The 24,998-nt window shown below is 39.9% G+C and overlaps 1 protein-coding gene across 1 annotated transcript in view; it reads right to left on the minus strand.

Annotated features, from left to right (window-relative positions):
- LOC124121432 overlaps nucleotides 1–24,998 on the minus strand; it is a 94,284-nt gene that overhangs the window by 2,092 nt on the left and 67,194 nt on the right. Inside the window, exons 24-34 of the mRNA XM_046484429.2 lie at nucleotides 22,611–22,791; nucleotides 21,722–21,791; nucleotides 20,002–20,091; nucleotides 17,811–17,943; nucleotides 10,878–10,979; nucleotides 8,789–8,908; nucleotides 8,348–8,529; nucleotides 6,884–7,023; nucleotides 5,336–5,488; nucleotides 3,284–3,382; nucleotides 1,976–2,067 (exon numbers count right to left, since the gene is read on the minus strand). Of these exons, the coding sequence (XP_046340385.2) occupies nucleotides 1,976–2,067; nucleotides 3,284–3,382; nucleotides 5,336–5,488; nucleotides 6,884–7,023; nucleotides 8,348–8,529; nucleotides 8,789–8,908; nucleotides 10,878–10,979; nucleotides 17,811–17,943; nucleotides 20,002–20,091; nucleotides 21,722–21,791; nucleotides 22,611–22,791 (1,362 nt within the window). The remainder of the gene's footprint in view (nucleotides 1–1,975; nucleotides 2,068–3,283; nucleotides 3,383–5,335; nucleotides 5,489–6,883; nucleotides 7,024–8,347; nucleotides 8,530–8,788; nucleotides 8,909–10,877; nucleotides 10,980–17,810; nucleotides 17,944–20,001; nucleotides 20,092–21,721; nucleotides 21,792–22,610; nucleotides 22,792–24,998) is intronic.

Genomic DNA, 24,998 nt, shown 5'->3' on the forward strand with positions numbered 1-24,998 from the left:
AACTTAAATTAGTAGTCCCTTTGAGTTCGTTATAACCGTACTTTACTGTAATTATATCATGCTTTATGAAAGAAAAAGATAAATTTCATACATTTATTTATTACCAAGTCAACAAGGGTTGCTGAATCCAAGACCTTTTAAGTCATATATTAGGCATAAAAAAAGGCAGATTCAGATTTAAGGAATATTTAAGGCCACACTGCAAAATTCAAGACTGTTCAAACCTTGTAGACAAACACTGAATATGCAACGATGGTGGGAAACAAGCTAACTAAGAAAGGGAAAACTTTCAGATTTGTGACCAGTAAGAGTTATGAGTGAGTGGGTATTGTTTTACGCCGTTTTTTAGCAATATTCCAGCAATATCACGGCGGGAGACACCAGAAATGGGCTTCACACATCGTACCCATGTCGGAAATCGAACCTGGGTCTTGACCAACGCTTTAACCAGTAGGCTACCCGCCCCGCCCCGTCCCGCAAGAGTTGAGAGGATACAGTGTGTATCCTCAAACATTTACAACCACTTGATGTTTAGTTGACACTGAAAACAGTCTCAGTCAACTTTGACTGGCTACTAAGTTTGACCTGTGTTCATGTATCATCTGTCCATAATTCACATGACAATTTACTGACCACCCAATATTGACTTTTTGAAATCTGGCTATAAAAAGCTGGTGTCTACATATGGCAATGATCCAAATCCAACATTATAGACAAGAGTCATCAGAAAGCTGTCTGTAAAGTATTTTTACCACTAGTAAATATGCAATTCTGTATGTAATGAGTCAACAGTTGAATGTTCTTTAAGAAGCATACATTGTTTACCCACTGAATGGTTTTTCAAATTCTGGCCCGGAAACGAACCTGTTCCCTAATGGAGTCTAGGTCCAACTTCTTTCCATAAAAATTCTTAAAAATATAAAAAAATCTTTAAAAAAATCTTTAAAAAAATAATATCAAAAGGAACCACTTCAGAATGTGCCTGATAGATTTGCCAAGTTTTGATCAAATACACTGAAAGGTTTTCGGATCCTGCCCCGGAAACAAACCCCATCCCCAATTGAGTCTACGAACCCCTTCCCCAAATGAGTCTATGTCCAACTTCATTTCATAAAAATTAAAAAAGATAAAATTAGAAAAATCCCAAAATATCAAAAGGCACCACTTCAGTATGTGCCTGATAGCTTTACCAAGTTTCAATCACATACACTTAATGGTTTTCAAATTCTGCCCCGGAAACAAACCCCATCCCCAATTGAGTCTATGTCCAACTTCATTCCATAAAAATTTAAAAAAATAAAAATTAGAAAAATCCCAAAATATTAAAAGGCACCACTTCAGTATGTGCCTGATAGATTTGCCAAGTTTCAATCACATACACTTAATGGTTTTCAAATTCTGCCCCGGAAACAAACCCCATCCCCAATCGAGTCTATGTTCAACTTCTTTCCATAAAAATTTTAAAAAATAAAAATTAGAAAAATCCCAAAATATCAAAAGGCACCACTTCAGTATGTGCCTGATAGATTTGCCAAGTTTCGATCAAATACACTGAATGGTTTTGGAATTCTGCCCCGGAAAAGGAAATGATAACAGACGGATGGACAGACAGACTGGCTGATCCCTATATCCCCCCGCATTATATGCCGGGGGGATAAAAAAAATATATCTTTCTAAGCCAATGGACTGAAAACAGACATTGCACCAATGACAGATAATTATTTAAGCTGATGTGATTTTCATATATTGACAGTAGCAGGTGACCTCGCCTTGATGAAACTACCAAGCTGACTGTCGCTTCATTGAACGTCAGCTGAGCGGAGATATACAGAACTACTTTTGGGGAATTCCTCAATGTCTTGAAATAATCATGGAATTTGCTCACGTGAGGCACTGTCTTCATTAGCTGATGAACGTCAACAAATACAACTTCAGTCATTTAGTAAACTAAGGTATACATTATGCATGAGAGTACCTTGACTTCTCGCTCTCCTCTACAATCCAACTTGTAGCCACCAAGCACCATGAGGATATCTGCCGTCTTCGAACTCATGTGGATCCTCAAGGCTGGAAATAACATACAATGTGAAAAAAATGATGTGTTGATTCTCAGTCAGACACGTCCACATCTCAAGAGATCAGTAATATATTGGGGCTGCTAATAGAGTTGGATATTGAAAAACCCTATCTTTTTGATAATATTCATATGTCATTAATAATGAAAAGACTGCCACTGTGGTCAAGTGGACAGTGGGTCGGAGGTTCAAATCCCAGCTGGCTCATACCAAAAGACCTAAAAAGATCAGATCGGCTTGGCTCAGCTCAGTCAGTATACTGTGTCTGAGTGGGGTATCCATGTTAAAATGCAAGTTGGTATCTTAGTGGGCTAGCACCATAAAAACGTCATAAGTCAAGACTAGTACAACTACAAGCAGACACAGACACACACTTGTATCACAATAATCTTGAAGTACTTCATTTCACCTCCCCATCAATAATGTCAAACAGTAATAGCATAAATTTGCCCAATGTTTGGTGTGGATACCGACACATTTGTTTTCTTTTTGCTGTTCAGCAGTGGTAGAAACTAACATTTTTAGTCCTCTAGTCCTTCAAATGATAACAAATGGAAAAACCGTTAAAATTGGCAAATTTCTACCAGTCCTTCTGATACCTTAACAATTGGTCACTTTGGCAAGGACTACAGGACTAGTGCCAATTTCAAACGCTGTTCAGTATAAACAGATTAAAAGGTGTGATGACGGGATCCTCAACTTATGTTATGTTTGTTTGTTTGTTTGTTTGTTTGTTTGTTTGTTTGTTTGTTTACGGCTGCACTCAGCAGCATTCCAGTTATATGAGGGCTGTCTGTAAATAATCTAGTCTGGACCAGACAATCCTGTCATTGACATCATGAGCTTAGATCTACGCACTTGGGATACAATGACTTGCATTAACCAAGTCAGCAAGTCTGACCACTGACTCCTCATACGGTAAGCAAGGGTTGCTGAAGACCTATTCTAACCCGGATCTTCATGGGTGTCTCAACTTGTGAATTATACATGAAGACATTGAAAATGTTATCAACGAACAATTAATTTGCATGTAAATAAATAGTGTATAATAATATTAATAATAATGCTAAAAACTTATTGTAAATATCAGCTTTTAAAATTAAACATTCTGAATAATGTTTTAAAACATAACATCTTCCACCTTCAATACAAGCACAAAACAAAAAACAAATTTGACCCTTTTGAAATATCGTTCTTGCCATACTCACCTATTGAGCTGGACTCCATTCTAGATGCTGTGTTGACAGTGTCACCAAACAGACAGTATCTGGGCATCTTGAGACCAACCACACCAGCCACAGCAGGGCCTGAGGGTTTCAAATTAACCAAACATCCAGTTACATGTACAGTCAGATCTAAAGCATACTGCTGCATGGTCGAATGTAGGATATGGTGTCCTTGTGTAAAATGTTTATAGAACTGGTCCGTCATGAGAACCTGTCGGGACCAATCATTCAGAGAACCATGACAAGTTTGCAGTTTTGCCAATGTGGCGTATGTCGATATCGGTTGACAGATAACAAACCTCTATATTGATCTGAAGCATTGAGAAAAGCAAAAGACAGTATTATCATGGCCCAGAATATTGCACAAATTTAGTTTAAGATTGACTGTATTTTTTACCCATTGAGGTATGAATTGAAAAACCGATGTGCAAACTGTATGAATCCGTGAATTTGTGATTTGAAATTTTGAAATTTTCTGCAAATGGTGCAAGCAATATAATGGATATCATCATATGGAAGTGAAAAAAACTGCCATTTGCCATCACATGTTCATCCAGACTTTCATTGAGTCAGATGTTCCAAGGCCCAAAGTCAGAAAATATCCACATATCAAAACTTTGCACTGCACCTCTTCTATTAGTATGTAAACTGTAGTAGTTTTTAAGTTATAGGTCGCACAAATGTTTTAGTAAAAAGATGAGTCAAAAGATTTAAAATAGTTGTATTAAAAAAACCAACCCAATTTTGAACAAAATAAAAAAAATCCAAATTTGCCTGTGAGGGTCATTTACTTTGGAATCCCAGATAATAAATCACCATCATGGGATTCACATGTGCAGTGAAAGTTGGAAACCTTCAGTGTTCGAAATTAAGCATAAAACTCAAGGGGTCCTTGTCATAATTTTAATGTTGATTGTTGGAGATTGATTGATTCCAATACTACAGGAGCAAACCTCAAGGGCCACAGGACTCCCCTTAATTTCATACACCAGATATTGGAAGGGCTACACTAGCGGCTTGCTACATAAGCAAAAATACCTTTTTCACAAAATTGTTCTTTACTGTACCCAGTGTATTTCAGCATTTGTTCATCAAATGTATGTTGACAATACAATCATCAATTCAGTTCATTTATTCAAAACCCTGCTTTAATTTATATGATGCTGAAATAAAAATATACCGTATTCGACGTAATAAGCGCCCCGCTCTAATAAGCGCCCATGGCGACATTTGCTAAGATATTGGCTGGTGAACAATCCCAATATGGCACCCCTTCCGATTGATCAATGTACACAAGACTTATTTATTCGCGTATAATACGCACTTGTGTGCTATATGCACCCTTACTTATTGGCATTTAATTTTGAAAAATATATCTGACGTACATAAAATTTCAGGCTGACAGCATAAACAACGAAATTTATCTTTCAACTCTGTTTTTTTTCACCAAAATAATATTCTAATAAGAGCCCCCTATTTCTTATTTTGAGAGCGCTCTGGGCGCTTATTACGTCGAATACGGTAGTTCTTTCAGAGTTCAAACTTTTCTGAATTTCCAGGTCTAATTTGTGTAGGATCTGTGCATTAATTAATAATTCTGTTCATGTATTCATTCTCAGTGTGTTTGTCATTTACTCATTTAAAAGAACATTTATCAATAGCTTCATATCTTAATCATAACTACAAGGTAATGAAAAGAATTATTTCAAAGTGTGTCTTTAGTCATTGGGAACCTCTGCCATTACGATTCTAACAGTGCCCTTCCCTCTCTAACACAAGCACTTATTAACCTCATTGAAAAGGAATTACGGTGGCAAACTTTGTCAATGACTGCTTTGTATGTAGCTAAAACTAAAAAAACATTCACAGAGTTGACGATGGATCAGTTTTATTCTTGTTGGCACACTTAAATTCCACAGGGCACTTCTAGACATCTTTGAGTAGCCTGTGGCACACCTAAAAACAAATATATTTCTACCCTGGTCCTTGGTATAAAAATGTATGGGAATATTATCAATTAAAGAATCTACAAACCAGAGTGCATCCCCACACGAAGCTGTAGAATTTCCTCAGGCATGTGTCTTATCTTGAAGCCAATCATGGAGGATAGCAGGTCAAGGCTCATGGTGGCAATTTCTCCTGCATGGAGATTGCCATTCCTGATTGGCAACCCACTCACCACCATGTCTAGAGTTAACAAAAGTTATTCTATATTTAGCCATCCTAAACAACATGTTACAACAGAAACAATGTGCAATGGGCAGCAGGTGGCCAAAAATAACGTACAACATATAGCTGTATCATTTCAAAGCTCATTAATATGACAGGCTCTGCACAGAAACTATATCTACACCATATTTGATCACATGATTTGTGTGATCATCATGTGCTTATCATATTTGATTGTTTGTTTGTTGTTTAACGCCGCACTCAGCAATATTCCAGCTATAAGGACCAGACAATCCAGTGATTGACATCATGAGCATCGATCTACACATTTGGGATACATTAACATGCATCAACCAAGTCAGTGAGCCTGACCACCCGATCCCGTAAGTCGCCGCTTACGACAAAGCATGGTCACCTTTTAGTTTGGTTTGGTTTGTTGTTTAACGCCGCACTCAGAAATATTCCAGCTACCGGTATATGAGAGCGGTCAGTAAATAATAGAGTCTGGACCAGACAATCCAGTGATTGACATCATCAGCATCGATCCACGCAATTGGGATCGATGACTTGCATCAACCAAGTCAGCGAGCCTGACCACCTGATCCTGTTAGTTGCCTCTTACGACAAGCATAGTCGCCTTTTACAGCAAGCATGGGTTGCTGAAGAGCTATTCTGACTTTTGGACATCTGTGAAACATACTATATCGATCAAGTCTGCAGTGAATTTTGAAATTAATCAGAAACAAGGTACAAAACAAAATATTGAGGTGAGATATGATGTAATATACCTTTTGTTACAAAGTGAACTTCGCCCTCTCCCGAGTGACGTCAACACATTGTCCATATTTGTATGTAAAAATATGGCCAACCGCAATAGCTCACCTGAATGGCCAACCGCCCTAGCTCACCTGAATGCTCTGGTATGTTTGCAATATTAAAGGTAAACCATTTGACGATAACGGTCACACAGGGGTCCTTAATGAAAATAACTTAGAACATTTTGCAAATTTTTACACAACAAACATACATACAGTTTGTTGAATTAGGCACCGACACATTTATAACTGAGAAGTGAATGTGATTGAGTAATATGATGAGATAGTAAATGATCTACGCCACAGTCAGCAATATTCCAGCTGTATCACAACAGCCTGTATATAAATCTGAGCTGGAAAAAAAGCTCTGAGCTCTGACTCTGAGCATTAGCAATGATCCACATCATCAGGACGTGATGACACTCAATCAGCATAGCCATAGCGCCTGAAAAAAACAACTTTCTTGGAAAGTTGGTTATTTACACTTAATTTCCTTGCACAGAAGTATATATTACAGATGGCAATATCATGGATGAAATGAAAGGTGGGTTAAAGGTTAGGTATAGTAATACTGTATGACATCAAGTTGACAACTTACAAGCATCGCCAATTGTTTCTACTTTGTATACATCGTAGTTGTCCAAAATGGCATCAAATGTTGTGTACAGATCATTTAGCAAATCTACAACTTGTAGAGGAGTACTATTTCTTGCAATGGCTGTGAAACCCACGATGTCACTGAAACATGGAATGAACATGGTCCAGTCAAAGCAAACACAAACCCTATCAGTCGATAGACAAATCATCTTCCGTGTGTGTGCGTGCATGCTTTTCCTCCTTATTCCAGCTATATGATAGTGATCTATATATAAACTAAAGTCTGGACCAGACAATCCTGTGACTGATACTGTGAGCAACGATCCCTGCTGTAGAGGTCCTTTGACATGTTTATCAACCAAGTCACTGTGCCTGATCACCCATTAAAAGCAGAAGTAGCTATGGCCCAATTGTAACAAGCGTATGGTCGACGACGTCATCTACATCCCCCGCCCATTTTAACACATTATGGTCCCAAACCAGGTAAGTGACTCAACATTTCTCTAAGCCCATATCAAAATAGCTGCAATGGAAATTCTAAAATAAAAATTTCTAAAAGTGCTAAATATCAAAAGGCACCAGTTCAGTATGTGCCTGGTAGACATGCAAAGTTTCGTAAGAAAGTATTCAACAGTTTTTGAGTTATGCTCCGGAAATGAACACCACCCTATAAGTCCAACTTGTTGCCATGGAAAGGTAAAAAATTAAAATTTCTAAAATTCCTAAATAGCAAAAGGCACCAGATCAGCATGAGTCTGATAGACATGCAAAGTTTCGTAGAGAAATATTTAACGGTTTCTGAGTTATGCTCCGGAAAAGATTTTGGGACGCACGCACAGATGGACGGACAGAACCTATTTCAATATCCTCTGCCAACTCTGTTGGGGCGGGGGATAACAAGGAAACCACACAGAGGTTAACATTTACGATTTCCTTCCTTGATCAATGAAATGAAAAGGCCAAATTAGGCTTGCAAGAATTATGTTTGTTTTTTAACGCTCCACTCATGTTCTAGGTATATGACGGCAACCTGCACACAAATTTGACTGGACCAGACAAATCAGTGATCAACATCCCAAAAGATCCAGTCAGTTGCCTCCCATGACCAGCATACGTTGCTGGAGACCTACATTAACATGGCATGCACAGAGACGAGAATCAATTTATAAACAAATTAAGATGGTTGGTTGGTTGTCGTTTAACGCTGCACTCAGCAATATTCCAGCTATATGATGGCGGTCTGTAAATAATCAAGTCTGGACCAAGACAATCCAGTGATTGACATCATGAGCATCGATCCACGCAGTTGGGATATGATGACATACATCAACCAAGTCAGCAAAACTGACCACCCGATCCCATTAGTCGCCTCTTACGACAAGCATAGTCGCCTTTTACAGCAAGCATGGGTTGCTGAAGACCTATTCTACCCCGAATCTTCACAAATAAAGAAATAATGAGATACCTGAAGAAAATGGTGACACATTCAAAGCTCTCTGGATCAACTTTTCTGCCATGCTTAAGATCCTCAACAACCTTCTTGGGCAACATCTGACTGACAAGTTGTTCTGTTTTGGCTTTCTCCACCTGTAGCTCCTTTGTCCTATCAGCTACAATTGACTCCAGGTTACTGGAGTATTTCTCTAGCTGAAAACGTCAGTTCATATTTTATCAAACGCTCAATCAGCCGTCTCATAAACTGTACAGGAAGTAAGTTAGAGTCATCCAAGCCTACTTATTGTGGTTGGAATTTTCCACGGTCCCCTTTAGGCCTACTCAGAAGATTTTAAAACTGCAAGTTTTAACAAAATGAACAGATTCCACATTTGTGGAATTATGGTTTGGTGAATCCGTAAATCGGGCAAACAAAAAAGTAATGCCTAATCCTGTTGTGCAATCAACTTACCATATTGACGAGATTGTCTATCAGTTCACCCTTGACAGGATGAATTTCATTTAACCTCATTAACATTTCCTTAAAAACCGGCCTTGATTCTGGATTTGGATGTGACCCAGCTTCCAACAACTGAAACCCAGAATAAAAACATCATTTTGCTGATCCTATAGCAAAACTCACCTCATTGTGCTCAAAATATTTAATTTGAGGTAAATCCCAGTTTACCGGGAAGAGAAAGACCCCTGACCAAAACCTGGAGAGGGGTGGGGGGGAGAAAGTAACACAAGAAATTATAGTGCCATGCCAATGCAGCTTACCTGGATATGTTGTCAACAAAGATATAACAAGAGTCATCAGAAGATGACTGGGAATGAGGCACATTATTCCCCGTTAAGTAAACAACAAGTCAAACATATCATGTCAGACATTTTAATTAAACAGAAACAGAAGACAGAAACACAAACCTTCATTGCCACACTAACCAAATCGCCCCAAAATCAAATGTGTCTATATATTCATCTAAAGTGAATAATTGACCAAAGTGGATAATGGAAGTTAATTCTAATATTAGCAAAGGCAATCTCCTGACCTTAGCTCTAAGGACGTCTTCGTCCCACAACGAATAAACATCAACTTCCACATGTTACCCCGTTCAACGTAGTGGTCCGTCACATCAGCATGACACGCACTAGATTTTCCCAAAAAAAGAACATGCGCAACGGGTGTGTTTGGGCGAGCACTTCCATATAAATCGAGTGTATTTGGACGAGCTATACCAACCCAACCAAGAACAACTGTTTCCTTCTGTTCAATGACAAATCCATCAATTTGAAAGAACACATCATCTGACTGTTACTTTTAGTCCGACTTAATGAGAGAATTTCTATGTTATCAGTCTGTCCGTATACAAGAGCTGTCACAACAATACCATGGCATTGGGATTCGGAACTTTGTATTTCTATGTCAGGTACACACCTCTATAAACAGAGTCAAAATCAAACTTGTTGCCAAGGAAACAGAAGAAATATGAATTCTAAAAATCTCCAAATAGCAAAAGGCACCAGTTGACAAACTGTTTTTTGTATGTGGGTCAAACTGTTGCATGTTGCATTCCTAAATAGCAAAAGGTTTGAATGAAAACTCTTTCACAGTTTTCAAGTTGTGCTCCGGAAACGAAACCTCCCCCTCCCATTTGAGACTAAGTCTAAATTCTTTCAAAAGATATTGAACGTTGTTTGAGTTGTCCCTGGAAATGAAATCCACTCCTCTTTAGAGATGAAGTACAAATTGTTTCCATGGAAATCGAGAAAAATATAAATGCCAAAAATCTGCAAATAGCAAAAGGCGCCACTTCAGTATCTGTTTTATATTTTTGTCAAGTTTTGTTGAAAAATATTAAATGTTTTTTTAGTTGTGCCTCGGAAATGAAATCCACCTTTCTTTAGAGACAAAGTCCAAATTGTTTCCATGGAAATCGAGAAAAGTAAATGCCCAAAATCAGCAAATAGCAAAAGGCACCACTTCAGTTTTGTTGAAAGATATTGAATGTTTTTTTTAGTTGTGCTCCGGAGGAAATCCACGACATAAGCTCACCTGACTTTCAGTCTGGTGAGCTACAAATGACCCATGAAAACTTTGAAAGAAGTTTCTTGGAGGAACACAATTTTCAGAAAAATAAATTTCAAGAGTGTTTTGGTTGGTTGGTTGGTTTGTTGTTTAACGCCGCACTCAGCAATATTCCAGCTACATGACGGCGGTCTGTAAATAATCGAGTCTGGACCATCCAGTGATTAATGTCATGAGCATCGATCCACGCAATTGGGATCGATGACATGCATCAACCAAGTCAGCGAGCCTGACCAACCGATCCCGTTAGTCGCCTTTTACGACAAGCATAGTCACCTTTTACGGCAAGCATGGGTTGCTGAAGACCTATTCTACCCCAGAATCTTCACGGATCGACATTGACAAAACAGAATTTGGAAATAGCTTTTACAGTATTAAAGAAGTTGTTATCCATAAAATTGTGTCTATCTTGTCAGAATTTGGAAGCAATACTGCTTATGTCATCTTGTATGTGTTCTTTCTTAGGCCTCACCTTTGTCATATTGGCTTTTGCGTCATAGTCTTCTGGTAAAAAGGTTTCTTCAACATATGGTCTGAACGGTTTCATGGTATCTGCTTTAAGTTCTCTCCACAACTGAAAAAGAGAGAGTGAAATAGGGATTTTAGCTTAACGCCACTTTGAACATTATTTCAGTTACATCACACCCTCTAATGTGAGAGATGAGCCAAAAGTCAAGACCACTTTGGTAAAACGTGCAAGCACAGGTATTGTTGTGCTGAAAACCTAAAAACATAATTAGTTAGATTCTGCGAACTGAACCCTTGATCTTATGTCTTTAGCAAGCCTGATGGACACAAATACATACATGTAAATATTAACAGAAACTGTTCAACATCCAGCTCACAGAGATTTTCCAGCATTTGTCGTTTGGCTATATATAGCGTAACAATCATTATCATACCTCCGATATATCAGAATGATGAGGTCTGACTGGTCCACATGATCTTGATAAAATACTATGTATCCCGCCTAGGAGGGAAATAAATTTCTCAGCGGGAGATTAAAGCCCTTATACCCTGCCACGAGCAAGGCAGGCTGCACGTGGATTTCTGAGAGGCAGAATAAATCCCTTTTACCCAGCTTCGAAGCAAAAAAGCTGCACGCTTTTTCCGAGTCAATGGAAAGTCATGTTACACAGCACAAGCTAATCTCCACTCAATCGAACAGCTGTTTTCTATCAATTTTGAATTTGTTTTAATTCATTTAAAATGTCATATTAAAACATGTCGGAAAGATAAATTTGTAGTAGCAGGATCACTCGGGGTACATTGGGATTTATGTATCCCATGTTAGGTTTTATACCACTGGCCTCCTGCTCGTGGTATAAAAGCTAATACGGGACGCATACAACCCCACTACCTCGAGTGATCCTGCTAAAACATATACAATGCCCTCTAAGCTGTATAATTCTTGTGAATACCTCACCTCTATCACATCAGTGCCATAAATTCCTGTTTATGCTGAGAACCACACTAAAATTTTTTTTATAAATTTTCAACAGACGTCCACTACACTGCCAACATATCCATAATTGTGAGGGAAACCCTATCCCTTGCCAGAGGCGCCACTGCGCATGCACAAGGCGGGAATCTAGTCACTTCTTTCCTGTGTGTCCAGATGACAACAAGGAAAATATTTTGTTGCACATCCGTACACGTGATTGAGTTCCACACTTACAAAGCACATTAGATCTTCTCAAGCTTCATAGGCTACAAGCAGTGAGCAGTCTACAAGCAGAGAACGGGGGTATAAGAAGATCGGAAGTTCTAGTAAGTAATTAGTTAGAAACGTTTTGTGGGATGAGATCTTCATCTCAAGGACAGACACCCGTCTGTTCAGGCTGTGGGCAACACCAGATACCTGGTGACCCTCACCCTAGATGTCTATCATGCAAGCAACTGCACACAAAAGTCAAGGTGCAGCTATTGCGAGCCTCTGTCAAAGGAGAAAATTGACAAGCTCTACAAGGCATGTATCAACAATCCTGATTACAAAGATTACTAGCGCATCAAGTAAAAACAAGTGATTAAGCTCTTGGTGGCCATATTAATCACGTGGGTTACAAGCGAGTGTCGTGCGAGGGCGCCGTCTCACCTTGTGAGGAGAAGAGACCCCGTCGCTCATCCCACTCTCCCAAAAGTTGAGGAGCAGATGCATTTTAACGGTCAAACAGAAAGTGCCTCTAACTTGCATCCGGCAACGTCTGGTACGGTCGATCATCGAGTTTGGACAGAAACTAACGATTTTCACCCTCTGCCGCGTTCCCCCTTTAACTTAATTGAGTTCGGAATTCAATGTCTGTAATGATGTATAAAGCGTAAAAACGCGAGTGTCGCGCGAGTGCGCCGTCTCACCTTATGAGGAGAAGAGACCCCGTCGCTCATCCCACTCTCCCAATAATGTTGAGGAGCAGATGCATTTTACCGGTCAAACAGAAAGTGCCTCTAACTTGCATCCGGCAACATCTGGTACGGTCGATCATCGAGTTTGGGCAGAAACTAACGATTTTCCCCCTTTAACTTAAATGAGTTCACGGAAAGAATAACAAATTCAATGTCTGTTATGATCATGATGATTGACACACGCATGCAATCTATGACCCGGCTTGGCCATACAGGGGTCGATCAGATTGATAAAAGCGCATGCAATCAATGTCTCAGAAAATCTCATATCTTAAAGAATCTGTCGCACAACCCCGGCTTGGCCATACAGGGGTCAATCAGATTGATAAAAGCACATGCAATCAATGTCTCCGGAAATCTCATATCCAAAAGAATCTGTCGCACAACCCGGGCTTGGCCAACAGGGGTCGATCACGAAATTCAAGAGACCTAAGGATCTCCCAATAAAGTTGAGGAGCAGATGTACCTCACAGGTTTTTAACTAAAGGGATTCGGAGAAATTAACCAACTCAATGTTGTAATAATTGATAAAAGCGCACGCAATCAAGGGCTCAGGAATAAACTCTAAAAGAATTGATTGCACAAACCCGGCATGACCAAACGGGGATTGATAAGCACGAGATTGAGGGAGATATAAGGCTGAATATGGCAGTACTTCCTCATACAGCAGACAATGCAAGCCTACGCTGTATCTGATTATTATGAGGACACAGGAGAACATAAAAGAGATAGATTACCTCCCTACCACGTACACCATAGGGCAGATCGTGAATCACGGACATTGCATCGCAGTATGCTCAGAAATACACACCATTCACCCTCTAGCCATAAGATAGACGAACTGAAAAAGCTCGTGCTAATCAGGATAGAATTCCTAAGCATACGCCATCTCATACTGCCACACAGTCCAGTTACACGGGTGGAGAAGCCAGGGAGATGTTACGTCACTATCACACAGTTATAGAACACTTGATTCCCGCACGGCCAGCCGTAGATCAGACGACCGGGATTACGCTACCCTCAGCCATATGACCCAGTCTCAGCACAGCCCGAGTAGGGGGTGCGGATCTATTGCTAATACTGTTTTTTATACAGTGGGGATTCTACTACGGAGGTTAATTATAGACCAAATAATTATGCCATTAACATATCATTGCAGAACTCTATAAATCTAATGCCCGCCCTTTAAAACAGATACAAGGACAAAATACCAAGATGACCTTGTTAGAACGTGACGGGTAGGAGGTACCGGTCAGTTGATTCTAGAATTCCTTACCCTTCCCTGTTCGTCATATATTGATGACGTCATCAAGAATCGAATATTCATTAAATGCTACATTCGGCACTTAATGTTAGACTGGGTATGCCTGCCATTAATAAGAGTGATTACACAAGTTGCCCCTGCGCACAACAGCCGAGCATCGTTGAACTTTTCTACTAACGTCATACCCCGAACAATCAGAACGTAGGCCTACACTTAGACACCCCACGGAGATGACACTACAGCAGACCGGATTCATCCACAGCTCACTGGAACACATACTGAAGATGCAGGAAGATCTTCAATCAGCAACCCGACTGACGTCAAGAAGCACAGTTCCTGCTAAAGATGATCATCCCACTTCGCAGAGGAGGGGATACCACTGGAAATGCCTTCAGACCCTACCGACATCGCTTGCCCAATGGACAACGATTTAGAACTACAGAAGATCAAAGATACGACCACATCGAATCCAGTCGAACTAGCCGGTCTCACAGACATCGACCCAAGATTACCCAAGTTCAGCAAGGGGCTATCAGCATCTTAAAAGAGTCAGAGACCACTCACGGGTTCTACTCCCCAGTATTCCACTCTTAGGTTTCCTTGTTCACCCTCTAAAACAGAGCTAGTACCCACACAGGCATCACCTACATAGGCGCAAGATTCTACTCAACAAGGGCATAGCAGCACCACCAGAGGACAGATATGCAAGAGTAGAGCACATGATAACAAAGCCCACTCGATCAGGCCGTCAAGTCGAGACGCTGGTGGATGTCTCGCCTATGCCCGCTCACATCTATCCAAGATTTAACCTACAGAGGCACAAGGTCTCAGCCTTTACTGAAGGAGGTTACATGTTTATATGCCTTGGTAGACTCAGTGAGTTGCAAGATCGAAGTAAGACACATTCCGGGGAAGCTAAATATACTAGCAGATTACCTATCCCGAAAAAACGAGATAGTACCCACAGAATGGTCACTACATCCCGAGGTGTTCAAGTGGATAACCCAGGTATGGGACACTCCAAACATAGATCTATTCGCCACATGTCTCAACAACAAACTACCAGTCTACGTCAGCCCAGTACCAGACCCACTAGCACTCCAAGTCAATGCGCTCTCCATGGAATGGAAGGGAATGTTTGCTTATGCATTTCCCCCATGGGCTCTCCTAGACAGAGTACTGAAGAAAATAGAGGAAACGGATTGTGTCATAATCCTCATAGCCCCGGCTTGGCCCAAAAGGGCTTGGTTTCCGAGACTTCTACAACTCCAGCTAGAAGTACCTCTGAAACTCCCAGTACGTCACGACCTATTGAGACAACCAAAGACGGACATATTTTACGGCCGCCTCGACAACCTCCATCTTCACGCTTGGAAATTATCTCGCATAAGATGCAAGCCGCCGGTTACTCTAAATCAGCTGCACGAAGAGTGGCTAGCTCATGGAGACCAGCCTCATCTGCCTTATATAATAACAGATGGGACAAGTTCGTCGAATGGAGAAGAGGGAAACAGTTACATGGAGATATAACGATACCTATAGTAGCCGAATTCTTGATCCATCTCAGAAACGACAAGAAATTACGACACGGCACTATCGAAGGATATAGATCAGCCCTGTCATCAGTATTACAACACGATGACCTATCTATAGGTACCCATCCAGTACTAAATCGACTTATGAAGTCTTTTGCCCTGGAAGATATAAAAGTACCACGTACTTTTCCCAAATGGGATCTATCTATAGTATTGTCGGCATTGATGAAAGCACCGTATGAACCCATGAGTAGTGCGACATTACTATCAGTCTCCAAGAAAACTGCTTTTCTCTTAGCCATGGCTACGGCGGCTCGCGTGTCAGAACTACAAGCTATTGATATCTCCACTGTAACCCATACCAAAGAATGGAAAGCAGTGTCGTTCAGATCGCTCCCTGAATTTATTGCCAAAAAACAGTCGTCAACCTTCGGCCCACTCGGACATCGGCAATACACAATACCAGCTGTAAGTAAAAGTGTGGACTTCCCGGATAGATTGCTTTGCCCCATAAGAGCCTTGAGATATTTTATCACAGCGACTCAACCCCACAGAAAGCAGAGAAAACGCCTATTTATCTCTTGCAAGCCCTCGTCAGAAAAGGACATCGCAAAGGGCACTGTAGGGGGATGGCTAAAAACAGTTATCACAGATAGCTATAAAACGGCACAAATCTCCACTCCGATTTGGGGTAGCTGCAGACCCCACGAAATCAGAGCACTGGCAACAAGCCTAGCCACATGGAATACTGCATCCATCGAACAAATCGCGGCCAGCTGCCAGTGGAAGTCCCACAACACTTTTTCAAACTTTTACTTACGAGACATACAGACCGATCTAAATGGACTATACACTCTGGGGCCTTTGGTGGCCGCCCAGGTGATAGTTACCAAGTAAAGTAACCTGTTCCCTCCCTCTTCCAGGAAAGGGAAAAAAGTGGGGGGTGAAGATTTCAGAAGTACCTCAGGAACTCAGGGTAAGTTGTACTTTGTTACTGGACTGCGCTATTGAGTTAGTAAAACAGGGCAAATGTCAACACTGAAATCAGAGATCGAAGGATTAAGTGATATACGGTAATCTACATGATAGGAAGGTTAATGTACTACCACCGGAAGTGACGTCATAGGAGTCATCACACTGGAGAAACGTTAAGATACGTTAAATATCATTATCCAAAAGGGCATAACAGTAAACCACGTCATAAGTGATACAGGAGAATAGTGACACCGGAAGTGACGTCACAGATGACGTCATCACAGGAAACGACGTCACTAAAAAGTCTAAGTATCACAAGGGAATATACATATACCCTTCACATGATGCCTTGAAAATTCTATACGTCTAAGTCTTGTAAGTAGACTATTAGACACATCCGTTTAAGACCCCTTTTGGCATATAATCCTTGGTTTTACCACTTCACTAGCCAAATATCTATGGGATGCTAGATACCAGAACCCGCCGGTCCCTCTGGTGTATACTAGCACTGATGTGATAGAGGTGAGGTATTCACAAGAATTATCAAACAATAGTTATCATTGTGAATAATTCTAAGAATACCACCTCTATCACATCAGGAATTAATCCCTCCCACCTCCCCAAATATCTGTATCTAGTTGATGAGAGTATGGGTTGAAAGAAGTGACTAGATTCCCGCCTTGCGCATGCGCAGTGGCGCCTCTGGCAAGGGATAGGGTTTCCCTCACAACTATGGATATGTTGGCAGTGTAGTGGACGTCTGTTGAAAATTTATAAAAAAATTTATAGTGTGGTTCTCAGCATAAACAGGAATTTATGGCACTGATGTGATAGAGGTGGTATTCTTAGAATTATTCACAATGATAACCATTGTTTGTTTTTTCTGCCCTACAATACAACATTTTCAATCTCTAAAATTTAAAAACAAATGATTCATGGTTGTGATTCCCCTGCAGAAAGATGAATATCAACTTATGAAAGAAAGGTACTGTATCGGGGATACGAACAGTCTCACACTCATAGTATTGGGATATGTATCGTATCAAGACCCCACTGCACCGTTACACCTCTACTCAAGCCAAGTAACTATTCTTCATAGCAACACAAATCTAAAGGCTAAAAAAGCTATTAGAGAAAGTATATAATTCTTGTGAATACCCTACCTCTATAACATCATAGCCATAAATTCCTGTTTATGCTGAGAACCACACTACAAATTTGAACTTACTGATTGGGCTTCTCTGTTCTGTGGATCATCTTTGTCAATAACCATCTGGATGATGTGTTTGGGCTCCATGACTTGAAGTTCATATGTGAAAGGTTGTTCTCGGGTGCATACTTCAGTCACAATGATAGTAAAGCTGCCAACGAACATTTTAAAGAAATTTTCATATAGTTTTATATAAATTCAACATAATGTATATTTTTTCCTACATATATTTGCTATTAAAAACATGTCATTTCAAGCAGTTTGTTTGCTGCCGCACTCAGCAATATTCCAGCTTTATGATGGTGGCCTGTAAATAATCCAGTCAGGGCCAGCCAATCCAGCGATCGACAATGAGAGCAACAATCCATGCTGTCAGGGTACAAAGACACGCAATAAACTAAGTCCCCGAGCCTCACCACCTGATTCATTTGGTTGCCTGTTACAACCAGCATACTCTGCTGCATCTTCCCGAGGCAAGTGAGTTAACTGACTATAAAGTCAAGTTTCCACCCTTGCCGAACTAGGCTGGTATTATGGAGTTACATTTTGGCTGGACTAACGAGTCTATGCATAGTCCAATCAAAATCGCGCGTCGAAATCGAAATCCGGTTTGTAAAATGTCGTGCAGATTTCGGTCGATTGCAGGATTTGCAATGCATGTGCACCGCCATTTCGTTGTCAGCAGATATTTTCCAAGTCTTTTCGTGTTTTTAATCAAGGTGCTCACGTGATTTGATGCACTTTGCTATGTAAGACCCGTTTATATAGCCACCATTTTGTTTGAAACAAATGCAAGTGATACGTCGAGAGGTAAAATCTGATTGGTCCATAGGAGAGGCTTAGAAGGAACATAACTTGTAATAACCACTGGTGGCGCTACGGTCGAGCCCAGGAATTCCAGCCTAGTTCGGCAAGGGTGGAAACTGGACTATATAGTCAGTTAACTCCCTTGCCTCAGGAAGATGACCCTGCTGAGGACCTATTCTAACCTGGAATCCCCACGAGGCAAAACACCATACCTGGTGCAAGGAGAGAAAGTCACAGTGAGTCAATGTTCTTTTATGTTGTAGTCATCAATACAAAAGCAATGCCATCCTTACTAAATATTAATTAACAAGTTCGGACAGACAAAATCAGAAGCTAATGGTAGGAGTGCTATGATTCACCGTTACATCAGTTACTTCTGCAATGAAACACTTCCAAGTGTCAAAACCAATAGCAAGGTAAGGCAGTGAAATTACTAAACAGTAAGGGTGTGCGGTATTTATAATCGGTATATCGGTAAATTGAGGTTCATTCTTTCCACAATACGTATCACAATATCTTTTTGTCATGCTCGATATATCGGGTGGTTTCAAATAGCGATTTTTATCATGAATTTAATGCTATATACTAGCCAAATACCAAATGCATCCAGGGCCGCAAGATGGCTGCGTATTTATTGAACGAGTAAACATCATGTTGTACCAGCATCTTGTTTTGTTTCATTTATGAACTTCAATTCATACCTTAATGTATGCTTCTGAATTTAAAATTTAGAATGATACAATATATTGTGATACGTATCGCAATACGGCCTTGTGCATCGCAAAATAGTGTGATACTCTTTTGATGTCAATACCTACTAAACAGGCACACCTACTTAATCAGTAGAACTATTTACAGTCATTTTTCAAAGCAAGCAAGTTCAAGGATTCTCAAACCATTGAAAAAGGAGGAACTTCCACCCACGTCCCTTCTCAATGCAGGGTTAGAAACTAAGCTTTTTATCCCACTAGTCCTTATAATGATAACATATAGCAAAACTCTTAAAAAGGGCAAGTTTCTACTAGTCCTCATGATACCTTAACTGTAAGGCAGTTTGGCAAGGACTGTAGTAATAGTGCCAAATTCTAAGGCTGCATTGACGCCAAAATGTGACAGCGACAACTTACAAGAAGTATCTTATAGTTACCAAATCAGGAACCTGAATATTCGCATGATAGGTGTGTCAAATTTTCCCCAATACATTGCCAGTTTCAATGTGCAACTTGGAAGTATCTGCATTTAAGGGTCTACAAATGTGTATGTTTTATTCTGAAATTTGGCAATTTCACTCTGCACAATAATATTATTAGACCAACTGTCAGTTATTGGTAAAAGTTGTGACAATCAACCTACGATATATTCTCTGTTAACTTACTCCTAGAAAATTACTACATGTACGTACGAATAAACATCCCCTGCTTTTGATCCACACTCAACTTCAGCAAGGGTTGAACAGGTAGTCAGAAACTCTGGTGCAGTCCAGAATAGGGCACTAGAAAAACAGAATGGGAATTTTATGCAGAGAGTTGTCATAGATCTTCAAAAAACAACAACAAAATCCATAACAAACAAGAGTCATCAGAAAGATGACATATCCCCCCGGCAGCTTTCTGTAAAGTAACCACTAGTAAATGTGCAATTCTGTATGTAATGAGTCAACAGTTGAATGTTCTTTAAGAAGCATACATTGTTTACCCACTGAATGGTTTTCAAATTCTGGCCCGGAATCGAACCCGTTCCCCAATGGAGTCTAGGTCCAACTTCATTCCATAAAAATTGTAAAAAATAAAAATTCGTAAAATTTTTTTATCAAAAGGCACCACCTTGGTATGTGCCTGATAGCTTTGCCAAGTTTCGATCAAATACACTGAATGGTTTTCGAAATCTGCCCCGGAAACGAACCCCATCCCCAATTGAGTCTATGTCAAACTTCATTCCATAAAAATTTAAAAAATAAAAATTAGAAAAATCCCAAAATATCAAAAGGCACCACTTCAGTATGTGCCTGATAGCTTTGCCAAGTTTCGATCAAATACACTGAATGGTTTTCGAATTCTGCCCCGGAAACGAACCCCATCCCCAATTGAGTCTATGTCCAACTTCATTCCATAAAAATTTAAAAAAATAAAAATTAGAAAAATCCCAAAATATCAAAAGGCACCACTTCAGTATGTGCCTGATAGATTTGCCAAGTTTCGATCAAATACACTGAATGGTTTTGGAATTCTGCCCCGGAAAAGGAAATGATTACAGACGGACAGACGGACAGACGGACGGACAGACTGGCTGATCGCTATATCCCCCCGCATTATATGCCGGGGGGATAAAAATAGGAACATACACCTCACATTGTAGGATTGGTTGGTTGGTTGCTTTGTTGTTTAACGCCGCACTCAGCAATATTCCAGCTATATGACGGCGGTCTGTAAATAATCGAGTCTGGACCAGACAATCCAGTGATTGATATCATGAGCATCGATCCACGCAATGGGGATCGATGACATGCATCAACCAAGTCAGCGAGCCTGACCACCCGATTCCGTTGGTCGCCTTTTACGACAAGCATGGTCACCTTTTACGGCAAGCATGGGTTGCTGAAGACCTATTCTACCCCGGAATCTTCACGGGTCTCACATTTTTTTTATATTAATATATATATATATATTATTATTTTTTACCTTAAATGTTTGCTTTGATAACTGTTACAACAAACACTAACTAGTAGTTAAAATTGGTAGTAAAAACGTAAACATTTTCATCAATTGCTACATACTTGACACTGCCATCTGTAAGTTGTCAGTGTGCAAGTATTTGCCCATCCTGTCTATGAAAAAGATGACTTGCGCACCTCAGAAAAGAGCTCATGCAAGTATCATTATACATATCGGGTCATGAACAAAGCATCATGATTCGTATTTGATGGCACAGATGGTATATCGTCCCAGCCCTACTATACGTGTAATGTGCATGTGTACCCATAGTGTTTTAATCAACAATGTTACTTCTATTAATTTTCGGTATCAGACATGATGTTATCATGATAAAAACTTTTTATAAAACACATAACAAGCAAAAATGTAATTGTCTATATGCCAGGACACTCAACTAGACCATACATATACCTCGGCTTGCTCGCATCCTCATTCTCAGATAATCTCTTTGCCCCATATCTCAATGTTGGGACTCCAAACCCTAGAATACAGAACATTGGAATTAAAAATATTTTTTTGATATTATCTAATGTCCTTCTATTTGCTTTATGTCTATCTGTGAATATGGATTTAAGAACATATGATAGTTCATAGGTTGTTCAGAGTGGGTTACTTTCAACAATATATGTTCCTGACTAAATCCCTTATGTCATTCATTAGGCAGAATTGGAAATTACTGCTTGTCTGTGAGTCTGAGGCAAGTAAATGTTTTAAAGTACAAGTGAAATGAAAGCCACGCCACACTCCAGCTTTACCACTTCAAAACACTTAATGATGACATCTGACTGAGACAGGCTCAACAACCAACGTGTTTAACTTGACAGTCAATGTTCGCTCAAGTGAGTGAGTGAGTTGGGTTTAACGCCGCTTTTAACAGTATTCCAGTTATCTCACGGCGTGTCAGCTTGATGTGGGAGGAAAGCCCGAAGTGATGCAGGTCTCAGACATTTACCACTTAGGTGAAACCCACAAGCACGGGTATGGTGCTGACAAACCTAGAAACATAATCGGGGCGAACCGGGATTCGAACCCACAATCATAGGTTTCTGGTGTGCCCAAGGTACGCAACTCTGCACAGCGAATCGCGGCGCCTTAGACGACTGGGCCACCCGTGCCCCCGTTCGCTCAAGTAGCACCTGACATGACCTATGGGGGTATTAAAAGATCTCATTTTTATGAGCTGTTCTTCTCAATCAAAGCACTAAGAAGGGGAAAGATTGCCATTATGTACTCATGGGGTGTTCCTGGTTGAGTCTAGACTGTTGAAAGTGATGTTTCACAATCATCTTAAAGGCCTTACCTGCAATTTTGCAAGTCCACCTGTTGTCAACCAAGCAGTTGGTGGATTTAAGTCGACCATGAGATCCTATTTCTGATCTGTGTAGGAAATCCATTCCTCTACATACATCTTTCAGTATTGAGAAGCGGAAATCCCAGCCCAGTTTAACAGATTCATTGGACAGTAGGTCTTCTAAACTTCCCTGGAAAAAAAGGGGAAAAGTTTTAAAATTTCCCAAATATCTCTGAAATGTTGCATTGTCATCCATATCACAGGTCGAACAACTGCTGTTTGTTTGGCCAGTAGTCAGCACACAGCCAGTTGATCTAGTCACACCAACAAGTCAAACATCTAGTCAGTTCCTTTGGCAGGCAAACTGAGAACAAAACATTTATTTTGTTCTTATTTACTTTTATTCAGAGGAATGTTGACATCCTATTTTGTGATTGCATTCAATGTAGTGATGTTAAACTAAGTATTGAAACCTCTTGCTCTTAATGGTCGTATTTTCAGTTACTTCTACAATGCCATAAATTAGTTATGAGTGATATTAACCTGAAAACTTTAAACTTGGGAAATGACATTTGCTGCAGACCTCTGAGCAGGTGTAGATAAAACCCTGACAGTAAATCATCTCTGTTGCTTTATGTCAAAATCAGCAATACCGACGTATTCGACGTAATAAGCGCCCAGGGCGATCTCAAAATTAGAAATAGGGGGCTCTTATTAGAATATTATTTTGGTGGAAAAAACAGAGTTGAAAGATAAATTTTGTGGTTTATGCTGACGGCCTGACTGTTTAAATACGACAGATATATTTTTCCAGAATTTAATTGCCCATAATTAAGAGTGCATAGAACACACGAGTGCGTATTATACACGAATAAATAGGTCTTGTGTACAATGATCAATCAGAAGGGGTGCTAATTGGGATTGTTCTCTTGCCAATATATCAGCAAATATCGCAGTGGGCGCTTATTACGTCGAATACGGTATTCCATATATAATGATGGCCTGAAACTAATTTAACCTTGGCCAAACAAAACAGTGAGTGATAGTATGTTCCACACCATCGGAGATGATGACACACAATCAACCAAATCAGCATCCAAGTTTGACCACCTGGTCATAGTTTACTCAGGACGTTATTAAACCCAGAATTCCCACTGAATGTAAATAATTGAAAATCTTACATATCATTTTATCTCTTTACAGTCTGGGAGTGATATTGCCATTGCATGGAAGTAAAATCTGGGCATTTAACATACAAGGAACATGGAGGATTTGTGCAGGCAGATGACTTTTTTTTAAGGACAGGTGTTTTTACTGAAATCCTCCCACACATTTCCCCTGAGAGTTTGAAAGTTTACTTTCCAGGACATTATCATTTGCAGGACCCTGAGGTCTATCATTACTTGAACATACTGAGGGCTTTGCAAAAGGTGACACACTGAGAAAAAAGCAATATGTTATTTTATATAAAAGGGCTAGAATTTGTGCTCAGCATGAATATAAAAAGAGGTAAAAACATCAATATATGGTAAGAAGTTATGCACATGAAATGCTAAAGAGTTAAGTGTGACACTAGCCCTAGACATATGTCATCAACAATGGATTGCATCACCACAAGTCCTGTGATGTGATTTGAACTTGGCCTTCGATTCCGTCAACATTGGGAGTCAATTTTGCGAGCTATTCAAACATCAATTTTTGGCGTTTGTGGAACATTGACATTGGAATTGATATGGAATGATTGACAGTGCAAAGGACAAGGTTGATACTGGCACCAGCAAGTTGAAATTCAGAGTATCAGACTACAGCCTAAATGTTGCACTTTGCCGTAGTGTTGGATTTGGATTGTCAAGTGTTCACTTTTGTTTTCTTCTAAATATATGTACAGAACGTCATTGACGCATTCTGGAAATTAATGCGTCTTTAAATTAATATGACTGCTGACCCCTAGCCAGAAATACGACTGCCCCACCCCATTTCCAGTGGAATGATACATGATGCCTATTGTGTAATTCCTACTTTTTGACTGACATTGTTATATACTTGTTACAACTGCGGCTCAATAAACCGTGTTTGTGTATATATTTCCGCTATCCAAAGTGTGCAGTGAGGTCGTCTTATTGTTGGATAGTCATTTGGAGACATAAATGCGAAGTTAATTAATGCGAGCAAAGACCACCCGCATTTTTCGCATTTAATTCACGCTCGCGTTAATTTCAAGATTTACAGAATATTGTCTGTAGCCTCATGAGGCACTCAGTCAATCAGGAGAGTCAACAGATCCATACTGATAGTCAGAAGCCATGTTTGTTTACATTAATATGCAATAGTGCTATGCCATCATATATCAACTTATGAATTGTTTCAGGATATTTCTATCAATACAGCTTTAATATT

This window comes from Haliotis rufescens, unplaced genomic scaffold (genome assembly GCF_023055435.1).
Source record: "Haliotis rufescens isolate VD_foot unplaced genomic scaffold, xgHalRufe1.0.p SCAF_55, whole genome shotgun sequence".
Lineage (NCBI taxonomy): Eukaryota > Metazoa > Mollusca > Gastropoda > Lepetellida > Haliotidae > Haliotis > Haliotis rufescens.